General features: G+C 39.1%; 1 protein-coding gene across 10 annotated transcripts in view; it reads left to right on the top strand.

Annotated features, from left to right (window-relative positions):
• Positions 1 to 27,815, top strand: part of FARS2 (phenylalanyl-tRNA synthetase 2, mitochondrial) — a 533,637-nt gene that overhangs the window by 301,711 nt on the left and 204,111 nt on the right. For all 10 annotated transcript variants that reach the window (XM_049654909.1, XM_049654908.1, XM_049654906.1 and 7 more), the window contains one exon: positions 26,045 to 26,205. In XM_049654909.1, the coding sequence (XP_049510866.1) occupies positions 26,045 to 26,205 (161 nt within the window). The remainder of the gene's footprint in view (positions 1 to 26,044; positions 26,206 to 27,815) is intronic.

The following is a 27,815-nucleotide window of genomic DNA, read 5'->3' as shown; positions in this document are numbered from 1 at the left end:
TTTTTTTTTTTTTTTTTTTTTTTTTTTTTTTTTTTTTTTTTGTCATTTTCAAGTACAGTCCAGGCTAATAGCAAAGTTTCCATCTTTCATCTACTTAAAGATTTTTCTCCTCCCTCAGGTCAGAACAGGGGCACAGGTGTAGAAGCACGAAGAGTGGTAATGGAGGAGCAGGGAGCAAGGGGAGAAGAGGATGGGGCAGGGAAGACAGAAGTGAGGCTTTTTTTACAGTTAGATTTGGAATCTGGCATCAGTGACTTCTGGGTGTGACCTCTATGGGGATGCTAATAACTTCTTCTCATGGGGGTGCATTTGTGGATTCCTTAGCGATTCCCACTAGTGACTTTTGACTGAAGAACCCCATATGGGTCATGTCATATCTGACTGATGGCTGGATCCCACCCCAGGGTCTCTGTGTATTTATAGACTTCTTCTGCTGAGGTCAACTCATCCACTGTAGGGTACCCGTGGATGGGGTGCTTTTCAAGTTTGCTTATAGCCAGCTCCTTTCGGCTTGAGTGCCTCTCCAGGCTACAGAAAACTCAGAGTTCTCCCCCTGTTGTCTAGCACAGACTTGTTTTTCTGCTCCATGACTACAAGCTTTTCCATTCAGTCTTCTGCCTTCAGAGCTTTTCAAGTGTGGGTGAGGGGCAGTCTCTGGGTCCCCCAAATCCAGGGAGATATTTGCCAGGTTCTCTACATGGTTCATTAAATCCCCCTACTTCCTTGACGGGGAATCACTCCCTGACTTCCCTGACGAAGAGAAAGGCAGCTATCCAATGGTAACTCTCCAAAAGAGGGCATTTCTCCAGTAACACAGTGAATTCTTTGCTTTTACTAATGTATCGCGGAGGTGGATGATGAGCAAGCTTATCTCACTGTCTCAGAGTATATGGAGTATCTATCTTTCTTAGCCTTTGGAACCCCCACTGACAACAGGAAATATTCCATTTAACCTTCTATTTCATATGCATATCTAGTGAGACAGCCGTGATTCTCATGTTCGCATGAGAGGATGTATTCCTATCTGGTATGAACTGCTTGTTCACAGGGTTGGTGCAAGTCACAAGTTCAAAGTGGAACAAGTGCAATGCTCCCCTCTGTGTTGATGTCTCCACAGAACTATGTGATGATCATTACAGACTCTCAGAGAGCCCTTTCTTTGTTCAGGTGCTTATCTGAGCCCTTCACCTCAATAACCTGTTTAAGCCTCAAAGTGGCTCCATAGTGTAGATACTCTTAATTGTCTTCATTTTACAGATGGGAAAGTTGACTCAGAGAGAGGTTAAAGAGCCTGCCTGAGGTTACTGCCTGCCTAGTAAATGATGCAGCCAGGACTAGTCTGGATCCACAGTCAGTGCTCTTAGCCTATCTGTTTGGATAGCAGTATGTGATTATGCTAACTGCAGGAGAAGATTGCGACTTACTTAGGGCCCAGTTTTCCTCTGAGGAAGAAAACAAGCCCATGTTAGTTGGCAGCAACTTTCTTCCCCTGGCCTGACATCTCCATGCACTACCAAAGAGCGGGGCCTGCTTCTGAGGGGGTTGGGGAGAGCCTCTGAGCAGGGAATGGGCAATCAACCTTTGTGGCATACCGAAGGGCCAGCAGTCCTTCCTGTGGGCACACACTCTCACTGGGAATTTGTAGGAAAGGAACACCCGGCCTTCCTTACTGAGAGATTTATCTCTGCTCAGCTTCCATGTAATTCCCCGCAAGTAGAACCCCCCACAAGGCAACCTCTTGCCTATTTGTACACAGATGCTGCCCTGACCCAGGAAATAGGTCTGTTCCATGTCTGTCCCTTCTTCTCTGTCAAGTTCTCAGGTTCTAGAAATGTCCAGAAAAAGAAAGGGGATGGGGCAAGAGCAGATTCCCCAAGGGAACTCAGATTTACATTGATAAAAAGGGCATAGAAAATATCTTTATCCAGGGATCCAATCAATACTATTTATCACATTTAGAAGTAGTCGTTTGTTAATAATGCATCTTGGTATTGAAGGAATATTTGCATGTGACTGAGTAGGTTATTGGAGAAGGGAAGACAGGATAAAGAATGAGAGCAGAAAGAAGTTGCAGAATGGTGCTCTGACATCCCTCTGCCGGGTGTGTTTCCAGGGTGCTGGGGAGGATTTCCCAAGCATGTTGACTTGTAGGAACTGTAGACGACCTTGTTTGGAAGGCTTTTACAAGACTACCATGGAAGGGGAGGTCAGGATTTGGCTTTTCACAAACGTGTAGAGCTGCACTTGCCTTTCTTTTTAATGATTTTTGGGGAATAATTGTAGATTCGTATGCAGTTGTAAAAACATTTTATCCCATTTCCATCAGTGGTAGCATTTTGCCAAAATATAGCACAGTATTACACCAGGTTATTGATACTGACACTCCATTGATCTTATACAGATTTTTCCAGTTTTCCCTTAAGTTATTTGTTTGTATGCATATTCAGTTCTATACAGTTTTATCGTGTATAGATTTGTGTATTCACCACGAAAATGAAGGTACAAAGTAGTTCCATCACCACAGGGATCCTTCATGTTGTCCTTTTACAACCGTACCCACCCCCACCTCTATCTGCTGTCCTTAGCGTTCACTAATCTGTTCTCCATTTCTAAAATTGTGTATTTAAAATGCTGTAGAAATGGAATCATACAACATATAACCTTTTGGAATTGACTCTCCCAGAGTATAATTCCCTGTAGATTCATCCAGATTGTCGCCTCTATCAGTAGTCCATTCCTTTGTATCACATGAATTAGCATTACATGGCATGTGGATGTCTCACCATTCATTTAACCATCCACCTGCTGAAGGACATCTGGTATACTCACTTTTTGACCTGTTGGGTCTTGATGGATTGGCCTTCCAGTGGCTGTTTTTACTTTATCTCATATTTCTTACCATGCACAGACCGAATACATCTGGATTAATGTGAAAAAAAAATTCATCTAGTGTATTTTTCATACTGTTACAGACTTATTATTATGACAGTTGAATTACCATTGTCCCTGACAAACCAGTAACACCATCAGCTGTGTATAAATTTCCTTATGGTGTGAATGAACAGTGCCTCTTTAGGACTGTATTAAGACTTGATCTATGTTTTTTCAGAGTTTGTAATAATTGGTTTCACACAACTGGGAGGGTCAGGCCGTAAAGAATTCCAGTGTGGACATTAGTTCCATGCCTCCAATCAATCCCTGATAACTTTGGCTTCAGAAGGGGTGTGCCCACCCTCTGGTCGCAAATACTCTGTTAGTTGGGAGAGTTACGTCATATAAAGAAAACTGTGGGAGGTGCAAGAGGGGAACAGAAAATGGGGAATTAAGGTTTAAAAATACAAAGGAAAAAATGGTTCAAAGAGCTTGCCAAGAAAGTTTTTGTTCATTTGTCCTTAAGATATTTGGGGAGAGATTGAATCAAGCTGTTTGACTTTTGCTCAGAAAGGCTCTTGTGTATGATAATTAACTTGGCTTCAGCCAAGAGGTTATATATAACCTTGTGTATTTGGGCTAACGTGAAAGGATGTCTTTTCTGTGAGTGTAGATAGTTGGAAGAGTACATGGTCTAAAACCGTAAAGACCACAGATAATGTAACTTAATAAATTTTAGACTATTGGAGCAAACTGAGAAAGAAAACAGAAGTCTTTATAAGATTACTCATATTGATTTGTTTTCTTTTTGGAAAGGTCAAAGAATATTTCCACAGCAGTGAAACAACCCAATTAATATCTATCCAATAACAGTCAATGATAAAATCATCCTGTTTTTCATGTATTGATGGGAGATTGACACTCCAGGCTGACAGATGCAGTGCAAAAGGTAGAAGTTAGAAGTAAGGGTTTCTCTGGGAATACATGTCAACTCTCAGTGGAGGTAAAGAGGTGCTTCTCAGTTGCCTTTCCTTTGGGGGTGGGATGTAGTTTGATTTTTTTGTTTGTTTTAAATGTCATCTTTTAATTATATTTTGGATAATGATGAAGAGAGATGTAATTTGGTTATGAGAGTAAATCTTAAAAGGTTCAGTGGCTCCTTTATCTACTGCTTAAAACAACTCCCACTAGTAAAGAGTGTTTCATTAATCGTCGTTACTTGGGAATTACGGAATTAGAACAGCTGACATTTCTTTTATCATTCATATATTTAAGTGACAGTGGCATTACTTACTCTAAATTAAATTCCTTTCATGGTTAAAAAATTATAACAGTGTGGCAAGAAATAGAGCACTACTAACTTTTATTTTGGAAAGCAATTTTTCTAATATAGATATGAAAGCACACTTTTTCAGACTACAAGGCAGACAAGTATTACTCCTTGGTTCTATAACAGAAAGAATAGGTAAGCACATGTAACTTAAGACTTCAGGAATTTTAGCAATGGGTTAAAATGCTTAAAAGGTGCATTAGTCCGACTTCGGCTCAGGTCATGATCTCACGGTCCGTGAGTTCGAGCCCCGCGTCAGGCTCTGTGCTGACCGCTCAGAGCCTGGAGCCTGTTTCAGATTCTGTGTCTCCCTCTCTCTCTGCCCCTCCCCTGTTCATGCTCTGTCTCTCTCTGTCTCAAAAATAAATAAACGTTAAAAAAAAAAAAATTTAATAAAAAAAAAAAAAAAAGGTGCATCAGCAGGTTTTCATGTTCTCCACACTAAGAAGAAAGCATTCTTCTCTGGTGCTTATGTAAATATTGTAGCTAAGCTGTGTTCCCTTTGGGTATCAAGGAGCTGGGCCAAGTTATTCTCAAGTTGGAGCTGACCCTTATAAGTCTGTGTTTCATGGAAATTGGAATCAGAGTGAGAAAGGGCCAGTGGTGTCTGTTGGAAGGACTTTGTTGACCCTGCCATCCAAAGGTCTGTTCCCTAGGACCACAGTGTGGGGGATTTACAGACTCACTTTCCATTTCTGCTCCTTTCTTCCTCGAAGACTTCGCAATTCTAGTTGGCTTTTTCACTTGTGGCCCAGTTTTGATAACTCTTGTTAATAAGGAAACTTAATGGTACATTTGAAGTAAGTAGCAGCATATCCCACCTAACAACTCTGTATAGTGTTCGATGGTGTTCCCTCAAACACCTATTATGGACGTGACTAACCTTATAAAAATTGATGTATAATGAATCCACATTTAGTTGAAAGTGATTTTTTAATTAATGACCATCTTGATGCACCTAAAATGTGATTCTGTTTTTAAAAAGTCTCATCTGCTGATTTTGGGAATACATTGTTACCTACAGCTCTGTATGTAACTTAAGCAATTATAAATAAAACACAACAAAAAAAAATTGAACAAAAGCAACTTCTATATCAAAAATAGAAAATGTTGAAGACTAGTAAACTGTTAGGAAGGCTAATGTTTGCTGCATGAAACTTTTGTTTGTGATTTACTGTGGAGCAGTACTTAATTCTCTTGAGTTCTAGAATCTTAGATTGAAAGGGAGGGAAAGGGGTAAAAGGTATGAATACTGTATTTTAGCAGCTAGTCAAAGGGAGGTATAAGAGGTGGGATGTGAATCCTTGGTTCATTATATTTGAGTCAATATATTTCACTTTTAACTCTTAATAAATGCTAAGTAAGGCATGACTATTCCCTTTACATTTTCAGATGGTTCTGAATTACCCTGTAGTGTTGTCAATTTGGCCAACTCAATTTCATTTCATGTTTCTGCCTCCATATGTTTGATTTTAGCTTTCCCCCTAATTGGAAGATCTTTATCTTCTTAAACTCTACTTGTCATTTAAGACCATACTCATCTAACCCTTCCAAAACATTCTTGTTCAGCTGACCTTAAAGTAGACCCCCTCTCCTTCCTCTGTGATTCCATAGAGGAGGAGAACCTAGCTTCTCCTACTCATTGGACCTATCATATATGTGTTCATAGGTTTTTCTGTCTCTGATTTGAGAGTACTCATCCCTCGAGAGCATAAACTGTGGAATGATACATGCCTGTGTTCACGTTCTTGATCTAGCACTTACTTGGTTGGCTGACCCAATGCCATTCCCAGCCCCATGCTTCCTTGGACACACCCCAGTTTAGAGTTTAAGAAAACAAACACTCATTTTCCTTGTACCCCTTACATGTAGTGGTTGCTAAGTGACACAGTTGTAGGTAATGCAATGTAAGGAGAAGTTTAAGGGCTTTTGGGGTTAGCTTTTGCTTCCCTATAAAGCAGCAAACCTGAGAGCAGTGCCCATTAGAACTGCCCTTGCCTTTTTCTTCTTCTTCTTCTTCTTCTTCTTCTTCTTCTTCTTCTTCTTCTTCTTCTTCTTCTTTTTAAGATTTTATTTTTAAGTATCTCTACACCCAACGTGGGGCTCAAACTCACAACTCCAAGGTCAAGGGTAGCATGCTCCACCAACGGAGCCAGCCATGTGCCCCCTGTTTTCTTCTTGTATGAAATATGATGACTACAAATGGGCAAGCCATTTTGCAGTCATGATAGCAGTATAATAAGTATGAAAACCAAACCAAGGATGGTGGAGCAAAAAGACAGAGCAAGCCTCCTTCAGGACATCCTTGAGCTCTGTACTGAACCTAGAAATGCCTACCTCGAGAATCCTAGTTAGAGAAATGAAAAGTTTAATTATTTAAGTCACTAAAAATAAATGGCCCAAATAATTCTGTGACTTGCAGCCAGAAGCTTTTCTGGATAGCTATGTAATCTGGCACAAATTAGTTAACTCTCTACACTTTGGTTTTCTCATCTATAAAATAGAGCTAATAATAGCAACATAACAGAGTTGATGTGAGGATTAAAAGAGATAATATTTTCTGAAACATGATAAGCAGATAATTTTCTTCTGGCTCCTTCCTTCATACAATACTGTTCATCAGAAAACATGTTTTTGTACAAATATAAGCCACAATAAATATCTGATGAGCAAATTAAATGACTATTAAAGCAGCTGAGCAGACTTTGCAAGACAGGCTACTATAGTGGCTTCCCACAGACTTGTTAATAGCTGAGTAGACAGTGGAGAAGGAATTCACCTAATAATTGGGGTATAGGTAGGAGAGGGAAGGTTTTGGAAAATAGTTCTGAAAAACACAACCAATCTCTCACTACAATAGGGTAAAAAATGGCCACAAATTCTAACCTTCCTATTAGTTCTTTCTCTACTCCTGTGTAACTTGGCCATGTGATTTGCTTTGGCCTATAGTGATAGTAGCAAACATGATTCAAACAGAAGGTTGCTAAGTGTTTGCACATTGAGACTTGCCTTCCTACTGCAAGTAGGTCCCTGCAAGCCACCATGTACATGAGCCTGAGCTGGCTTGTTGCATGGTAAGAGAGAACCAAGGAGTCCTAGCTGACAGGCAGCCAACACCAGACATGTGAGTGCTAAACCCTGGAAAACAGAAAGGTTTCTTCCTGAGCTCAAAGTGCCAACCGATATTAAGCTAAATGAATAGTTTTCTTAAACCACTAAGTTTTTGTAGCAAAAAATAAGTGACATGTGGATGGTCTTAGGAACCCCTGATACGGGGTAGCTGGATGCCATATGTCCGAAGATGAATGCCTAGGAAAAGAGAGAAGGGCACCGTATCACTGTCGTAGTACTCCATCTGGGTTCCAGGGCCTTAATCTAATCATGAAGAAACATCAGAAAACATCAACTTGTGGGACATTCTATAAAATAATTGGTCAGGATTCTCTACAATGTCAGTGTCTTTCAGGACCAAGGAAGTTCAAGTAGCTGCTCCAGATTAAAGGAGACTAAAGAGGCATGGTACCTAATGCATTATGTAATCCTAGACTGGATCTTGTACTAAGGGAGAAAAGGCTACAAGGACATTCCTGGAGAAACTGACAAAATTTAAATATGAGCTACAGACTAGATAAGAGTGTTACATTGATGTGAAATTTCCTAAATTTGTTAACTCTGCTATGGATATATAAGATAATATCTTTGGTCTTAGGAAATATGCATGGAAGTAGTAGGGATGAAGGAACACGATATAAGGAGCCTACTCTCAAATTGCTAAATAAATTATATATAATACATATGTTTATATAATTATCAATATGTAAATAAATATAAAAATAATAACTTATATAGCTACTGCCATACTTTTTTGACTGAGGAAAGTTTTAGCAAGTGTCTTTAAGTTTTTAGGGAGTGTGCTCACTTTTCCATAGATTGTACCTTTTGCTATGCTCGGATCAAGTGAGTATAACATGTGAGCGCCATGCAGCTTGTGAGAGCAAACCGAAATCACGGTCGCTAAGGGGTGATATCAAGGTGGTGTGTGTGCTCTTTTCTCCTTTAGCGTAGTTACCAATGGGAGTTCAGAGTTCCTGTACTCTGACTTTTGACTGAAGATCTGCAGTGACCAGTTTGTACCTCTTACTTGTCAAAACCATTAGTTTCTTGTGCCCTCTCACTGGAGCACTTGGACTGAGACATACTGGTCAGTTCCCTTCCATAAGAAGTTTATTACTAGGCACTGCTGTGTTAACATCCTTTGTGACTCAGGTATAATACTAACTCTGCATAAAGAGATGTGTATGTTATTGCATATAGGCTTGACTACTGCACTTCCTACCTGTTGGACCTATTGAAGAAATAGCTGAAGAGAGTTATCTGGCTGTCTTGTCAGCGCCATTTTCCCTGCTTTGATAAAAGTTGAAGTCCTACTTCTCTATCAGTAGTTGTATGACAATATATCTTAGTCTTTCTGTATTTGGGGGATGGATCTCTTAGGGCATCCTTTTGTTTCATTTGTCTTGAATTTTCATATGGTTCTTGTTCCACCATCAGTGGTCATTTAGTATGTTCATAACCTTACTAAGATCCCAATTTCCATGTTCATGCCATTGTGACTGGTACCCTGGTCTGCATGTCTCCCACTAATGCATGATGGCTAGGCTTTAGAGAAGGCAACCTGAGACCCAGATAAAAACTGAAATTTGTTGTTTGTCTTGAGTCCTGAGACAAGGCTTCAAAAAGACCAGATTTCATGCATTAAAATTACCATTGTCTTCCCAACAGGACCTGTCTTACAAATAGCTCTGTATGGTCCTCTCCCTGTTCTTTGGTATGTCAGGTTTTAAGTATCTGTCGGCAAGAAGCAGAAACCATAGATAACAGTAGTTTAAGTAATACAGACTTTTATAATTCATTTCAAAGATTAATAAGTCCTAATGTATAGGTTGCAGGGCTGGTTTTGAAAGGTCCAGGCTTTTTACACTCACCCTCATTTCCCTCCTCAGCACACTGGCTTTCATCTGCCAGCTTGTTGCCCTCTGGTCACATGTTGGCTGCTGCAGCTTCAGGCATCATATTCTCATGTGGCAGTATTCAGTGCAGGAAGGGAGACAGGAAGAGTTTGAAGGACCTTTATCTTGCCCTTGAGCATCCTAGTAGATTTCCCGATCTATCTCATTAGCCATGTCTTCCCCTAGATGAGTCATTGGAAAACAGGGATCCTTCTCTCCCCTGGGGGTAGGTACATTGCCCCCCATACTCCAAAGAAGACACGATCGCTGATGGGGGAGGGGGGGCAACTAATACGATCTACCACACCCAGATTAAAGGCACAAGGAGCAGAAGGATGCCGATTCCTGGGACACAAGCCCTCAAAGGAAGCTGGAAACATCCGTGAGGAAGATTCTCAGGGGACAAGACCATTGGGAATTGCTTCATGTACTATTGATTGGTACCTGAACCAGAAACTGTTTTCTCCTTCATTAAACTACAGAAAACTGAAATCTAGAACACAAGAAGGAAAGGCCATGGTCCAATCCTTCAACACCATGGGTGTTGAAGGATTTGTTGTTTTAAGTTTATTCACATGCAGCCTAGCTCAGATTGTATTAAGGACCACTGTCTTTACAGCTCATAGAATCTGATCCCCAGTCTGCTCCACACCATCGAAAGGTTCTTTTAAAAGAGGTCTGCCTTTGGATTGTGTGAAGGACTTATTGACAGAATTGTGTGGGGCCAAGGATATATACAACTAGAGAAATTTTTCAGGCAGGAGATCGATCTTTGGGCACAGCTTGAAAAGTCAATCATCTAGTAGTAAGTCTCTGAAGAATTCAAGAGTTGTAGCTAGAAAGCAGGGGATCAAGGACTAACTCAATGGTGAAAAGAGAAGAAATCAGAATTTATGTACCCATACTGGCTTTTCTAGACCTGCTTTTGGGTGTGCAGTATACGGGGCTTTCATTCTTGTGTGACTGCCAGGGTACCTAATGATCAAGGGAGGGGGAAGCTTTTGTCCAATACCGCTGCTAAATACTAGCCCTGTCATCTCACTCAGGGTTTCTGTATATGTTAGTCAAATTCAGGATTAAAAGCATTATTTGGTGTGGTGGAAAAAACCCACATTTTACTTATTCATAAAAATCTGATATATTTGAGCACTTACTTATACAAATCATTTTACTAGCTTTCATGGAGTAACGATGAAGTCAATCAGGAAGCTGGCAGTTAGTTAGAAGGTAGAAGGCATACAGTAGAAGTGGAATTTTTGATGGCTTCAAATACTTTGAACATAGCTCCTTTACAATAATGTTTGAAAGTGAATCTAGGGAAGCATTCGTTGGATACATACTTGAAGTGAAAAAACATATTTGAGTCCCATTGTCTGTGATTTTGCTTAAATGGTGTTTATTTTTTAAATATAGATGATAAGACCAGTCCTGGCATTCCCCTTAGGATAATTGTGAGAGTCAAAATCAAGATAATATTGATGAAATGTTTTGTAATTGGTTAACTTCTATAAAATATGAATGTTAATTGCTGGGTTGTTTCAGTATTACTTGTGGCAATTATTGTGGGAAAGCGTCAATTCATTAAGTAAAAGGACGCCTAGAAATTAGCCCCTATTGACAAGGAAGGAAAAATATACTTAATATAATTTAAAAAATGTTTTCCAGCAAAATAGTTTAAAGTTTTAATTTGATCCTTGGCTTTGCAACAAAACATTTTGAGAGGGAACCTCAGGGTACAGGGGCTCTTTATATTTTAGCAGTTCAGTCACCGAGGAACAAAATAAAATAGACAAAATACTGGCACAGAAGCAGTGCTGAAGTCCCAGACTTCAAGGAGCTAGTGCCCAGTGCCAGCTACCTTCTATAGAGTAAGCTCAGTGAATGGCCATGAAGGGTGGGATGAGTGATTAGAATAGTCATTTTTTTCCTCTTATGTTTTTGTGTTCCAACTCTCTGCTTTCTGAGCTTTTTCAGAAATGACATTTTTGATATCACCCCTTTTAAAATATCACCTCATAATATGATGGATAAAATCTTTCACAGATACATTAGAGAAAGTCACTGCTCATACTGAAGACTTCATTTTAAGTCTGAAATTCTTCATAATACTACCCATTTATATGAAACAAGTAACTTAAAAAGTAGAAAATTCTCAGCACTTCTCCTTCCATGCCATTCACTCACATTGCAAATACCCAAGCACTTGCTACATGCCCCACACTGTTCTAGCCACTTGAGATGTATTAGTGATGAAAGCCAGCAAAGATCCTGCCCTCGCAGATTACAGGCTAGCAGCAGTCTGACAGTAAACAATAAATAGAAAAAATAGGAAAGGTTGTAGTATCTTAGAAGATGATATTCTCTGATGAAAACAGGGCAGAATAAGGGGTTTGGAAGTGTGGATTGGTGGAGAAGTATATAGTTTTAAAGTGGATGGTCAGGAAGGCCACCTTGAGAAGGTGACATTTGAACAGAGACCTGGATCAGGTGAAGGAAAAGACCATTCCCAGTGGACACAGTTGTCCAAGCAAAGGGTGCAAAGTCAAGTGTACTTGCATGTCTGAGGGGTAGAAGGTGACCAGATGGCCAGAGGAGAGAGCAGTTGGCAGTTACCTTTGTTATGCTGTTAAATATTAAACAAATTATTTTTGCAGTACTTTGTATTTATTTCGATGAAAGCTTCTTTAGGGGCACCTGGGTGTCTCAGTCACTTAAACGTCTGATTCTTGATTTAGGCTCAGGTCATGACCTCATGGTTCGTGAAATCGAGCCCTATGTTGCTATGAGTGCAGAGTCTTCTTGGGATTCTCTCTCTCTCTCCCTCTCTCTTGCTGCCCCTTCCTCTCCCTCTCCTTCTCTCTCCTCAAAATAAATAAATGAACAACAACAACAAAAAGAAAGCTTCTTTAGAGCTTAGTTAACTACCTCTAAACTGAGCCACATCCTAGACTTTTAAGAGCTGAAAGGAACTTGAGATGCTGTATTACTGCTGTTCTTTAATTTTATGGGGGAAGCAGCCCAGATCTACTGAAATAATTGGCCGCATAATGGCTCAGTTGGTAAATCTCAGTGTTTTTGGAGATGGATGTGGTAATGAGAAAAAAAAAAAAAAGAAAGTGAAGAACACACAGAAATTTTTTTCAAAGTTTGTAAATGTTTAGCCCCTTTGAAATCTTACATTTATGTGGTAAAATGTACAATATAAAATTTGCCTTTTTAACTATTTTTAGCCATTTTTAGGTATACAATTCGCTGACATTAATTAGATTCACAGTGTTGTTCAACCATTAGCACTATCGATTTCCAAAACATTTTCATCACCTCAAGCAGAAGCTTTGTATTCATTAAACAGTAACTCCCCATTCCCCCCTCTTTCTAGCCCCTTAGTAACCTCTAATCTTGCTGTCTCCATGAATTTACTTATTCTAGATATTTCGCATAGGTGAAATCAGATAGTATGTGTCCTTTTGTCTGGCTTGTTTCACTTAGCGTATCTTTTCAATGTTCACTCATCCTATAGCATGTATAAGAACTTCATTTCCTTTTAGGGCTGAATAATATCCCATTTTATATATGTACCACATTTTGTTTATTCATTCTCAGATACTGAGTTTTGTTGTTGTTGTTTTGTTTTGTTTTTTCCTTTTGTCATTTGTGAATAATGCTGGTGTGAACATTAGTGTACAGTTATCTTGAGTCCCTTTTTTCAATTTTCGGATATACATATATTCATCTATATATCCATATATGTCTATAACTATATTGTGTGTATGCATGTGCATGCATACCTGCATATAGCTAGCAATAGGTAAGTAGGTAGGTAGGTAGGCAGGTAGACTGAAAGAGAAAGGGAGGGAGAGAGAGAGAGAGAGAAGAATGGCTAGGTCATACAGTAATTCTATGTTCAACATTTTGAAGAATGACCAAACTGTTGTCCACAGCAGCTGCGTCATGGTACATTCCAGCAGCAATGTACAAGGGATCCAGTTCATTTACATCCCTGTTGATGCTTGTTTTATGAGTTTTTTGTTTGTTTGTATTATAGCCAGCCTAGTAGATATGAAGTGGTATCTCACTGTGGTTTTGGTTTATATTTCCCGAATGACTAATGATGTGGAACATATTTTCATGTGCCTGTGGGCTATTTGTATAACTTCTCTGGAGAAATATCTCTGTAAATCTTTTGCCCATTTTTTTTCTTTTTTTCTTTGTAACGTTTATTTATTTTTGAGAGAGAGAGTGCACAAGCAGGGGAGGGGCAGAAAGACAGGGAGAGAGTCCTAAGTAGCCTCTGTGCTGTTAGTTCAGAGCACAACGTGGGATTCTTTCCCACAAACTGTGGGACTTAATGAGCTGAAATCAAGAGTCAGACACTTAACCGACTGAGCCATCCAGATGCCCCTCTTTTGCGCATTTTTCAACTGGGTTTTGTATCTGTTGTTGAGTTGTAGGAGTTCCTTAGATATCCTGGATAATAGACCCTTAACAGATATATAATTTGCAAGTCCTTTCTCTAATTCAGTGAGTTGTCTTTCCACTCTCCCCTCTTTTTAATTTTAAATTTTTTTTAAAAATTAGTTTTTTGAGCTGTTTTAGGTTCACAGCAAACTTGAGAGTAAGGTACAGAGATTTACCATATACCCTCTGCCCCCTCACATGCACAGCCTCCCCAATCATCAACATGTGCCACCAGAGTGCTGCATTTTTTACAACTGATGAACCTACAATTACACATTATTATCACCCCAAATTCATTGTTTACTTTAGGGTTCACTCTTGGGGTTGTACATTCCTGGGTTTGGAAAAATGTATAATGACGTGTATCCATCATTATAGTGTCATATAAAGTATTTTCATTGCCCTAAAAGTTCTCTCTACTTCTTGCCCGCCCCCCCACCAAATTCTCTCAAATTCCTTATCTTCTGGCATTGTCTGACAAAAGTCTAATTATATTATGTAACCTTCTTTATGTGGCTCCATACTAGCGATGAAGGTACATGGGCTTCACTTGTCTTAGTGCAGCTTAAATACTGGGTGTTTGTGTACAGATCTGTGTCACAGTCAACAACTGCCCATTCTCAGCCTTTTCTCAGGTTGGTGATACAACCTTTTCTGTGTGGCACAGTGATTTTTCTAAGGACTTTGGGGATGGAGGTTTGAGTGGTATCTCCACCCACCCCACCCCCAATGCCTTCCACAGATAGCACAGATGTCCTACGCCTTCAGAGGCATGGTGTTGAGCAATAGCAGCCAGTTTTAATCTTCCCTCAGTGCTCTTTGTTTCCCATCCTGATGCATGGCTAGCGTAGCCGCTGTCTTCTCTGACATGCTTCATGCTCACAGGGGCTTTGCTTTGGAGGGGCCAGACCAGAGGCTGTGTGTGGAGGCTTGTGCACTGCTCTGGTTCCTCTCTTACTAGTGCTTCTCTTTCTGCGGCTGTTGAGGCAGAGTCTGGAGGGCCATCTGCTGTAGAAGGGACAGTGTATGGGATTAGGTGCTTTTAGGCTCTAAGGTCCACTTGGTTTCTCCATGTTCACACTGATGACTTCTTACTGCCCTCTTCTCAGTTGCCGTTCTACTCCTCCTCATCTTTTCCTTTCCCTCCTTTTAACTTCCCCATCTCTGGGCTCCTGTCTCATGTTATTTTGCTTCTATATATAGACTGACCTTCTTAGAATGATTTTCAGCACCGACAACAAAAACAAAATCTTTTCCTGTGTGGGTTGCTCCATTCAGCACAAGGTCGTGTTAATCAGAACACCTAATTCCTTCCCATTCTGAATATTCTGTTTAAGTGAGGATGTTTCCCTACAGTCAGCTTTCTGCTTTGGGGGCTCTAGTTTACTAGAACTCTCTAGTATTAGAATAGGGAAAAAAATATACTGTCTTAAAACCCTGTCAGCCCTTGAGCACCTGGCAACAAATTATAGCTGGGGAGTGCCAAAGACCTGAAAATTAGACCTGCCTTGGCTGACAGTATCTTTAAGTATCTAGTTATTTATGGCTCACTTCCTTCCATAAAGAATTTGAAGTACCATATAAAAGTATGTACAAGAGGAGAAAATAAATAGTTGAGATAATCAGGACAAAGAGGAAATAAGACTAAGAAGATAAAACTGGGCCAAGAGTCACACAGAGAAATGTACCCTGAACACTTGTACAGTTGTGGAGGTGACCTGCAAGGTTGGTTCTAAGCATCTGTGGGGCCAAAGTAAGGAGAGAATTATGGTCAATTATGTAACTCATGGTATCCTTAAAATGAAAAACAACCCAGTTGTTCAGGGGAAAGAAGTGTTTGCCATTTCCATCTTCTTAGATCTGAGGTCAGTTCATTTAATGATGTCTCCTAGGGCAGACTATGTGGTACAGAGATCAGCATCCTGGACAGGTATGCCTGGTGCCTTACTAATGGCATTGCCAGCTAGCCCAATTCAGGGGACAATTCAAAAGAAGCTGTTCTAGGTGGGACCAAAACTAAGTGTTTCAAAGGTACAATTTGGTACAGCTCTGCAAAGAGATGCCACATCCTTTCTTGCAGCACTCCACAGTGATGGTCACAAGTAGTCTTTTCGATAAGAATGATTACGAGACTCAAAGTGTAGCAGAAGGAAGCTGGAGGCCAGCTGCTCCCTGTTACTAATGACACTCTAGCCCTCGACCAAGGTGCTTGGGATTGCAGGTGCTTGATGTCATGGCTTCCTCACTGGCCTGTGCATTGGGTCTTCTCAGTAGAGCCAGTCTCCTGTGTTCAGGAGAGGTTCTGCACTTGTCCCCACTGACAACCAGGTGGAACAGATGCCCCTAAGACCATCACACTGCAGATTTTTGTATATCATCATCTTCCTGAATTCACGTAGCAGTAACCTTTGAAATATTTTCCTTAGGTGTTTTTATGTAGACAGTCATGCCATCTCCAAATAAAGACAATCTGTTCATCTGTTTTTGCTCCCCCTACCCTTCCCCCACCCCCCACCATTTCCCCACTAGCTTAGAACTCAGGTTAGTAGAAACAAATAGAGAGAGTGGACATACCTGTCTATCTTCAAGCTGACCCTGAGGGCAAAGCAACTGGTCTTTCATCACTGTGAGTTATATTAGCTGTGGTTCTTGTATTGTGTCATTCATCAGATTAAAGAAATGCCCTGTGTTCTTCATTTCCTGAGAATTTTTATAATGAATGGATGTTGAATTTTTTTCAACTGCTTTTTCTGCATCTACTTTTGCACCTACGATTGCTTTTTCTAATTGTGTGTTGGGTTTTATTTTTTAATCTGCTTATATGATGAATTACATTGATTGATGTTCATATGTTGAGCTAACCTTACATTCCTGGGATAAATCCAGTCCTGACATAGTGTCCCTTGTATGCATTGCTGGATTTAATTTGTTAATATTTTGTAAAAGGTGGTTTGTTTGTTTTCTCATGATGCATATTGGTTTAAAGTTGTCTTTTTTTTGTAATGTCTTTGTCTGGTTTGGTATAAGGGCAATCCTGGTCTCATAAAATTTCCTTATTCTCTATTTCCTGGTAGTGTTTTATAGATTTAGTATTATTTCTTTCTTAACATTGTGATAGAATTCACTTAGTGAAGCCATCTGGCCCCAGAATTTTCTTTGCAAGAAGGTTTTTCTTTTCTTTTCTTTTTTTAATGTTTTATTTATTTTTGAGAGAGAGAGCATGAGCTGAGGAGGGACACAGAGAGAGGGGTACAGCAGATCCAAACTGGGCTCTGCACTGACAGCAGCAAGCCCAATGCGGGGCTTGAACTCGCGAACTGCAAGATCATGGCTTGAGCCAAAGTCAGACACTTAACCGACTGAGCCCCCAGGTGCCCGTGGGAAGGTTCTCAATTATATATTCAGTATTTTAATTGATATAGGTTATCTGTTCTTCTTAATGGGCTTTGGTAGTTTGGGGGTTTTTTTTGGGGGGGGAATAATTTGTCCATTTTGTATTGATTGTTTAATAGTTGTTGAATTCACCTGCATAAAGTTATTTTATAATATTCTTTCATTATCCTTTTATTACCACTAGGATCTGTCTTTAGTGAGGTCCTATCTTTAATTCCTGACATTGGTAATTTGTACTTTCTCTTTTTCGTGTTTTTTCCTAATTTGTCTGGCTAGCAATTTATCCATTTTATTGATATTTCAAAAAAAAAAAAAACCGCTCAGCTTTTGGTACACATACATATACAAAGGAACATTATTCAGTCATAAAAAAGAATAAGACCTTGCCATTTGTGACAACATGGATGGGCCCAGAAGGTATTATGCTAAGTGAAATCAGTCAAACAGAGAAAGCTTTTTCTTTTATACAATGACTGAGTAATGTTCCATTGTGTATGTATACCACCTGTTCTTTGTCCATTCATCTATTGATGGATACTTCGGTTGTTTCCTTATCTTGGCTACTGTAAATAATGCTGCAATAAACATACAGATGCTATATATCTTTAATTTTTTGAGGACCCTCCTTACTATACTGTTTCCCACAGTGGCTTCACCAGTTTACATTCCCACCAACAGTGCACAAAGCTTCCTTTTTTTCACATCCTCATCAAAACTTACTGTTTCTTTTTTGATTCTAGAGAATACCATATGATTTCACTTACATATGAACACTAAAAAATCAAACAAACAAACAAAAGGTTGAAACATACCCATAAATACAGAGAACAAGCCAACAGTTGCCAGAGAGGAGGGTGGTGGAAGGATGGGCAAAACAGGCAAGAGGAAGTGGGAGATACAGCCTTCCAGTTCTGGAATAAGTCACAGGGTTAAAGGTACAGCATAGGGAATATAGTCAATGGTATTATAATAGCATTGTATGGTGACATATGGTAGCTACCACAACATACAGAGTGGTGAGCATACCACAAAGTATGGAGTTGTCGAATCGCTATGTTGTACATCTGAAACTAACCTAACATTGTGTGTCAACTGTCCTTCAATTTAAAAAAATTTATTTTAAACCAGTTTTTGGTGTTCATCAATTTTCTCTATTGTTTTTCTTTCCTTTTTTTTTTTTTTTATTTTATCACTTGCACTGCTATATTTAGTTTTTCCTTTGTTTGGCTTAGTTTGTTCTTAATTTTATTTTCTTTTTCTACATTTGTAAGGTAGTAGTTCATTGATTTGACACCTTTCCCCTCTCACATAAGCATTTAATGCTATAGGCTTCTTTTGAATTACAGCTTTAGATTCATTCCATACATTATTTTGTGTTGCATCTTAATTTGTATTCATTTGAATGCATGTTCTAATTTTTCTTGTGATTTTTTTTCTTTGACTTGGGTTATTTAAAAGTATGTTGTATAATTTCCCAGTATTTGGGAATGTCTTTAGATATTTGTATACTCTTGACTTCTGATTTATTTTCTCTTTGGACATAGGACATTCCTTAAATTTAACTCCTTTTAAGTATTTTGAAATTTGTTTTGTGTCTCAGAAAATCATTTATGTTGATGAATGACCCATCTTCTTGAAAAGAATGTGAATTCTGTTGTATGGTGTGCATAATTTTATATTTGACAAAATTAACAACCTGTGATATGTTGGAAATGTTTTAGAAAGTTCTTCACTAAAGATCAGGGCTTTGTTTGTTTGTTTGTTTGTTTTGAGAGAGAGGGGATGCAAGTGAGCAAGGGGCAGAGAGAGAGGAAGAGGAGAGAATCCCAGGAGGGGCAGAAAGGGAGAGAGAGAGAAGTGGGGCTTGAGCTCACCCAAAGCAGGGCTCAACCTCACGAACCATGAGATCATAGCCTGAGCTGAAGTCCGATGCTTAACTGACTGAGCCACCCAGCACCCCTAGACCAGTGCTTCTTAATCTGTATGTATCTTATAGCTAAATATTTGTTTTCCCATTTGTCATTATGATTGCCTTGATACCAAGTGATAAACAGAGATGTTAGTATTTAACTTATTATGAAGCATTTTTCCAGCTGGACCTTGCATATCTAATCTTGAACTTCCATGAATATTCAAGTTCAGCTAGAGTGAATGGGAATCTGTGGAACAATTTTAAGAGTTTTTTTTTATGGTTTAGAAAGACACTGAAAAATAAAAATAAGAACACATATGGCTGTCTTGAAGATGAGTCATTCATTGTCCTATCCTTACACATATCTACTGTGACAATGTCCAGATTTATGTTTTAGAAAGAGACTTGGCAGCACTATCACAGATGGACCAAATAGGGAGACAGACGGTGACTACTTGGGAGTTTCTTGGAATAGTCCAGGTGGGAGATGTTTGTTGAAGGGACAAATCTATAGCTACAATTGGACTAGAATGAAGGGATGGTTTTGAGAGAAATTTTGAGATATAATTTAAAGGTCTATATCTGAAATGAGGTAGTGTTTTAAGTTAGTTTACTCCCAGGTTTCTTCCTTGAGTAACTAGATGGATGATGACCCCATTCATCATGAGGTGGAAAAATAAGATGAAAAGCAGTAGTTGGTTTGGAGAGGGTATTGGATAGCTTTGGCTTAGGACTGTTTTGTTTATACGCTGGATGGGCAATGCGATGAATGATGTGGGGTGGCATGGGCTTTGGATAAGATGTGATATTAGGACATAATTAATATTCTGGTGTATATGATGTGCTATAGTATAGTGGATTCATCTTATTTTAAGCTTAATTCCTGATCTATGTGAAACCCTATCTAGTTGCTATTCACATCATTCTTATATCTCAGACAAATGAACTTACATCAGCAGTTCAGTTAACCTTAGATTACCCATATGGGAAATGTTTGCAATAGAAAGCACAACCCAGATGATTTAACAAGGGCAATGTCTGGTTATCTCTTGTTGAATAATAAACCACTCCAAAGTTAATAGCCTAAGAAAGCCGCCATTTTATTATTCCGTGGTCACAAATTTGGACAGCACACAGTGGAGATAGTTTGTCTTTCATCCGCAATGGCTGGAGCCTTGGGAAGATTAAACAGCTGAGGTGATTTAGAGGGCTAGGGCTGGCACCCTCTTGAGTCTTCTTTACTGACATACCTGCTGTCAGTACCAGGATGGCTTGAAAGCTAGATTCACCTGGGACTGTCCACTAGAGCACCTACACATGATCTTTCTGTGTTACTTCCTTCTCAGAGCATGGCAGCTAGGTTCCAAGAGAGAATGTTCTAGAGAAAGAATTGTGAGAGAGGGTGTGTGGAGAGTGAGCATTCCAAGAAAACCAAGTGTTAGTTGTGTGGCTATTTTGATGTGACCTTGGAAGTCACATAGTATCACTTCCCCCATACTCAATTGGTTGAAGCCATTACAACCCACTGAGATTGAAGAGGAAGGGTAGAAGAAATTTGTGGTTGTTTTTGAAATCCCTACAGATGATAACACTTATTTTCCAACCTTGGAAATGTATTGCCTCTTACAGAATGAAAGAGACCAATTCTGGCTCTAAAAAGAGGACATAGAGATCCATTTTTACTACTCATGATTTTCCTGAAAGTTTGGTCCCAGTGCAACCAAAGAGGAATACTTTGTGCTTCCTATAACCTCTTAAAAATAAACAGAAAACAAATTCCTGTATTTTATCTAGTAACAAAAATCTCTATCAGTCTTTATATAAAAAGGCATGTACTATAAAGACTTCCTACCTTTGTCCTCCATTTGCACAGTTCTTTCCTACCTACCCCTGAATTAAAAATAAATAAATAAAAACACTTAGCATAACACTCTCCAGTTCCATCCACGTTGCTACAAATGGCCAGATTTCATTCTTTCTCATTGCCAAGTAGTATTCCATTGTGTATATAAACCACAACTTCTTTATCCATTCATCAGTTGATGGACATTTAGGCTCTTTCCATAATTTGGCTATGTTGAAAGTGCTGCTATAAACATTGGGGTACAACTGCCCCTATGCAACAACACTCCTGTATCCCTCAGGTAAATTCCTACCAGTGGTATTTCTGGGTCATAGGGTAGATCTATTTTTAATTTTTTGAGGAACCTCCACACTGTTTTCCAGAATGGCTGCACCAGTTTGGATTCCCACCAACAGTGCAAGAGGGTTCCCGTTTCTCCACATCCTCGCCAGCATCTATAGTCTCCTGATTTGTTCGTTTTAGCCACTCTGACTGACGTGAGGTGGTATCTGAGTGTGGTTTTGATTTGTATTTCCCTGATGAGGAGTGACATTGAGCATCTTTTTGTGTGCCTGTTGGCCATCTGGATGTCTTCTTTAGAGGAGTGTCTCTTCATGTTTTCTGCCCATTTCTTCACTGGATTATTTGTTTTTCGGGTGTGGAGTTTGGTGAGTTCTTTATAGATTTTGGATACTAGCCCTTTGTCCGATATGTCATTTGCAAATATCTTTTCCCATTCCGTTGGTTGCCTTTTAGTTTTGTTGATTGTTTCCTTTGCAGTGCAGAAGGTTTTTATCTTGATGAGGTCCCAATAGTTCATTTTTGCTTTTAATTCCCTTGCCTTTGGAGATGTGTCAAGTAAGAAATTGCTGCGGCTGAGGTCAGACAGAGAAAGACAGATACCATGTTTTCACTCTTATGTGGATCCTGAGAAACTTAACAGAAGACCATGGGGGAGGGGAAGGAAAAAAAAGTTAGAGAGGGAGAGAGGCAAACCATATGAGACTCTTAAAAACTGAGAATAAACTGAGGGTTGAGGGGGGTGGGAGGGAGAGGAGGGTGGGTGATGAGCATTGAGGAGGGCACCTGTTGGGATGAGCACTGGGTGTTGTTTGGAAACCAATTTGACAATAAGTTTAATATTAAAAATAATAATAATAATAATAATAATAATAATAAAATAATAAAAAAAATAAAAACATCTGCTGCTTTGAGTTTTTGAAATTGGTTGGAGCCTTTTTATAATAATATTTCATTGTACAGACATAGCATAGTTTATTTAATCATTTCTCTAGTGATGAATATTTGCGTTGTTTACAGTCTTTTGCTTTTATAAACAATACTCCAGGAAGTGGTCTTATACAGTCCTAATTTCCTGTGAGGATACTTTCTAGTAGTTAAAGTAACAAGGTGGTACATGCATCTGTAATTCTGATAGCTACTGGTATACTATGCTCCTTAGGTCAATAGCTTAAAGACTCAATTGTGAACCTACCAGCAATATAGAGAGTGCTTGTTTTCCCTTGGCTTTGCTCTCAAGTATGGAATCAGATGTATTTATTTTTGCCAATCTGGTATATAAAATCTGATAACTTTGTGAATTTTCATCTTTTATTTTTCTTAAGCTTTCATTTGCTTAAGGGTAATTTTTCTTTCCTTTCTGTGAATGTCTTCATATTCTTGGTCCATTTAAAAAATTAGAGGGGGCGCCTGGGTGGCTCAGTCACTTGAACATCTGACTTTGGCTCAGGTCATGATCTTGCGGTTCATGAGTTCAAGCCCTGCATCAGGCTCTGTGCTGACAGGTTGGAGCCTGCTTTGGATTCTGTGTCTCCCTTCTCTCTCTCTGCCCTTCCCCTGCTCATACTCTGTCTCTCTCTCAAATATAAATTAATTTTTTTCAACTTTAAAAATTAGATTGTTGCTTATTTTCTTACCTACTTTTAGGGGCTCTATTCGTGTTTTTGCTTTAGAAAAAGTTTCAGGGGATGGGGAACTGAGGGTAACAGATGAAAGGAGCATAACACACTAAAAAAATTACTAGATATTAAATAAAGTCAAATACCCTAAATAAGCAGTAGTTACTGTATAGTAAGAAATATCTGTTACTCCTTATTCAGTTACAGATATTAGGCTCTAGGTGGTTGGTTATATCTAAAAGAATGATAATAAAATTGAAAAGATTAAAGAAAAAGCCTCAGTCACAAAGCAGCATTAACCTTGCTACCTATATTTATTATTATTTTTTTACTTGAAACAACTAACAATTATAGGAAAATGTTTTGAAGTTTTAAAACTATTACCCATTATAATTCTTGAACATCATGTTTTGTTTTTTTGTTTTTTCACATTGCAACCCTCACTTGGACCTATATTAAATAGTGGTATCACAGTACATATTCATGTTATCATAAATATTTTTCATAATTTCTTATAGTCTGTCACTTAATAAATCTGTATTTTATAATTACAATTTTTAATGATTTCATTAAAATGCAGTATATTTTGTAAGCCATTCCCTAATTTGGGCCACTTAGGTTGTTTCCATGTTTTTGCTCTTATAAAGTAATACTGCTGAATATCTTCTTTCATTTATATTTTTCTTTTGTTGAATTATTTCTTTAGGATCAATTCCTGAGTAGAATCATAATAATAATGAGTATGAACATTCTTAAGGATCTTTACATGTATATGTTGTTTCCAAATTGTAAGAATACCTAGTGTAACCCCCCAGTGAATGAGGACAGTGGAACCACACGATGCAGAATGTGCTGGAACCACATCAGCAGGACTGCCATTTTTTCTTTCATTTTAAAAAAATAAAAATTCTTGGGGTGCCTGAGTGGCTCAGTCGGTTGAACATCTGACTCCTGATTTAGGCTCAGGTCATGATCTCACAGTTCATGAGTTCAAGCCCTGTATCAGACTCTGCACTGACAGTGTGATGCCTCCTTGGGACTCTCTCTCTCTCTCCCTCCTCTGCTCATGCTCGCTCTCTCTCTCTCTCTGTCTCTCAAAATAAATAAATAAAAACTTAAGGAAATAAAAATTCTTCTTTAAGTAGATTTTAAAAGTCTATCATGGTTATATTAAATTTCATGTCTTTAATTAGTCACCAACCTATTTTTCAAGTCTCATGAATCAGTATGAATTATTCTAAACTATTTTGCCTCACTCTTCAATTGCTCTCTTAGGCATGTGACCACTGGGTCAGGGGTTGTGCATAATGTTCATGATCCCACTGTCTGTGAGATTGAATACCCCACTTCCCTCTATCTCACCTGAGTGTTCATTTTTGTTCAGGAACAGGTGTACTCAGCGAACCACTGGCTTTTCTTTCTCATACATCTTCCCTTTCGCTACTGATCCATTTTCTCTCTTAGTATCTTTTTCTTTTGTGATCTCATTTTGATTATTTTAATTCATTCAGCTTTTAAACAAACCATTTGAAAAGGCTCATACTTCTGCCTGGCTTCTTTTACACATTTATCCTTGTTGTTTTATTTATAAATGATGGTGGTGGGAGCACCTAGCCAGAAATGGATCCTTTCTGCAATGTCCTATCTGCCTCAAACCTTCTGTGTTTCCATAATGCACTCCTAACGCTTCTGTGCTACACTGCTACCCCTCTGCTATTTGAAGACGTTCCTTCAGTCTGGAATTTTCTTTTACCTTTCTCCACATTTTGGATGTGTATTAGTTTTGTGGGGTTTTTTGTTGTTATTGTTTGCTTGTTTTTTTATTTTTTGCCTGGTAACAAATTAATGTCATACTTATTAGATTAAAACCACACAAATTTATTATGTCAGTTTCCTTGCATCAGAAGTCCAGGCACAGGTTGGCTGGGGCCTCTGCTCAGTGTCTTCACAGGTAGAAATCAAGGGGTCAGCACGGCTATGTGCTCTTCTGGAGTTCTGGTCCTCCTCTCAGCCCATTCACCCTGTTGGGAGAATTCATTTCCTTATGATTGTAGGAATTAGGGTCCCACTTATTGCTGACAGCCAGGGCTTCCCCCAACTTTTAGAGGCCTCCCTCAGGTCCTAGCCACGTGGCCCTCTCGCTGCGTGTCAGCTCACTTTTCCTGGGCCAGCAGGAGAGTCTCTCTGGTTTGCTCAGATGAACTTCAATATAAAGTAACTAATCACAGGGCTGAAATCCCATTCTGTTCCCAGGGCCACCGCACTCAAAGGGAGAGATTTACACAGGGCATGTATGACAGGAGTAAAATCTTGAGGCCATTGCAGCCTGCCCAGGATCCAGACACCCTTAGTGTCCAGTTGAAATTATGTTCCTTTCATGAGCCCTTTCCGTAAGCTTTTCAAGCAGTATGACTTGCTCTCTTGCCTTCTTCACACAGCAGGTCTATGTCTTTGGTCTTAGTCTGCTTCAGGTAAGTGAAATAAACCCTTTGAGTTCATAGCATTGCTGTACTGTGAACAACACACTTTACCTTTGGAGTGAGTGGTACTAAATAAACGTTCCACCTTGGCTTGCTTGATCTCCATCCATTATTGAGGTAGCTCTTACTAAGGGTAAAAGTTGTTTTAACAAAATTGAGGGATTTTTCTGAATATTAACAGTCCGTTATGGCACACTTCCAACATACCCACCCATTTAGTAAGCCACATAGGGACAGAGACCATCTTTTTTCTCTCTCTCTACACATAGTAGGCTAAATTTGAATCAGGGCAAATAAAGATTACAGGAAAATTGTTTTTCAGAGGCAGGAAGGCGGGCTTAAAGTGCTTGGAATATAATAAAAAATGAAAGGCAACATTAGAGGCAGTGTGACTCCAGAGTGCCTCAGGCAGGGAAGTGAGGAATGTGGGGAGCGCAAGAAATGTAAAACTTATGGATGGGCTTATGGATGTCTCTCCCCAGTGCCTTACCTGCTAGTAGGCTCACAACCAGTGTTACTGGTTATTTACCCACAAGTAGGAAAGTAGGATGCACCTGTGAAGTCTTTATATATTTAAAAAAAATGTTTTGTTTGTTTGTTTGTTTGTTTTAGAGATAGAGAGTTCGTGAGCAGGGGAACGGGGCAGAGGGAGAGATCTTACGTAGACTCCATGCTCAGCACGAAGCTTGATGCGGGACTTGACCCCACAACCACAAGACAATGACCTGAGCCGAAACCAAGAGTTGGACACTCAACCGACTGAACCACCCAGGCACCCTGTAGTCTTCATATTTTTTAAATCAGTTGTGTTTTGCTTTCCTAATTGTAGCTGGTGCTCAAGATCAGATCGGTTGGGCTTTTGGCCTGGGATTGGAAAGACTGGCCATGATCCTCTATGACATCCCTGATATCCGCCTCTTCTGGAGTGAGGATGAGCGTTTCCTGAAGCAGTTCCGCGTGTCAGATATCAACCAGAAGGTGAAATTTCAGGTAACATGACTTGTAAGAATCAATTATTAATTATAATAATGATTTTCAAGAATTGAAGGGGTCATGCACTTGAAAAGAAACTTGTTGAATTTAAAAATAATGTGAATTTGTGGGGCGCCTGGGTAGCCCAGTCGGTTGAGCGTCCGACTTTGGCTCAGGTCATGATCTCACAGTTCGTGAGTTCAAGCCCCGCATCGGGCTCTGTGCTGACAGCTCAGAGCCTGGAGCCTGCTTCGGATTTTGTGTCTCCTTCTCTCTGCCCCTTCCCCGCTCATGCTCTGTCTCTCCCTGTCTCTCAAAAATGAATAAACGTTAAAAAAAATTAAAAAAAAAAATAATGTGCATTTGAAAAGAAGTTTTAAATAGAGGTCCATAAACACAGGAATTCATGAACCATCGGAAGCTGTATACGGAAGAAAAAAAAGATTTACGAAGCTTTTAGTCTGAGCACAGAACCAACTTTGGGCTTTGTTAATGACCATTTTAATCATTATGAAATAGCCATCTTAAAGTTCAGTTTTTCTGATACTAGTATAGACACACTGGCTTTCTTGTGATTAGTGTTTGTCATGTGTGTCTTTTTCATCCTTGTATTTTCACTCTATGTTCTTAAAAGTGTCTCTTGAACGTTGTGTAGAACTGGGCCTTTTTATTTCATTGGAGTGTTGAATACATCTTACATTTACTATAATTACATGGGATATTCTTGGGCTTAATTCTGTCATTTTTTATTTCTTCCCTCATTTCCCCCTTCTTTTCTTCATTTCTTTATTTGGAAACTGAGAGTTTGTGTTTTTTGGTTTGTTTGTTTTTACATTCCATTTTATTACTCCTGTTACTATTTAGTTTCACCATTTTGTATTATTTTTAAGTGGCTGTTCTAGATTACGATATACATAATTAATGCATCACCCTTTACCATCAGTAGCTATTACACAACTTCATGAGACATTAAATATCCTTCAACAGTGTCATTTTTTTACTCCCCTGATTTTTTATATTATTATTGTTATTTTATTTCTCCATGTATTATAATCCCACAGTAGTTGCTCTGTTTGCTTCAAATAGCCAGTTGTCTTTTTAAAGAGATTTAAAACGATATTGTTTTATATCTCCCTTGATACTTACCCCACTGATCATTCCTTTCTGCCGATCTTGGTTTTTCTCTGTGATCATTTCCCTTCGGTCTGGAGAACTTCCTTAAATATTTTCCTGTAATGCAGCATGAATGTGCTCAGTTTGGTTGTTTGGAAATGCCTTTATTTCATTTTTACTTTTTAGGAATATTTTCTTTGATTATAGGTGTCTAGGTTGCCAGTTTGTATGCACACGTGCATGCGCGCGCGTGTGGGTGTTTGCATGTATTTTCCTTTCAGCTCTTGAAACAGGTCATTTCATTGTCTTATCCTTTTACTCTGGTTTTCAGTGGTTTGCCCTGTATATGATTTTCTGTTTTACAGCTTAGAGTTTCACTGTGTTGGATTTAATATCTTTTCAACCATCTTTGAAACCCTCATCTAATATCTTTTCCAACAATTATAGTCTGTTCTTTCTTTTCTTTTCAGGCTGCAACTACATGTGTGTCAGACCGTTTGAAGTTATGCCTTAGT

This window comes from Panthera uncia (assembly GCF_023721935.1).
Source record: "Panthera uncia isolate 11264 chromosome B2 unlocalized genomic scaffold, Puncia_PCG_1.0 HiC_scaffold_25, whole genome shotgun sequence".
NCBI lineage: Eukaryota > Metazoa > Chordata > Mammalia > Carnivora > Felidae > Panthera > Panthera uncia.
The sequence above is the reverse complement of the archived record's forward strand: the minus strand, read 5'-3'. Positions and strand labels throughout refer to the sequence as shown.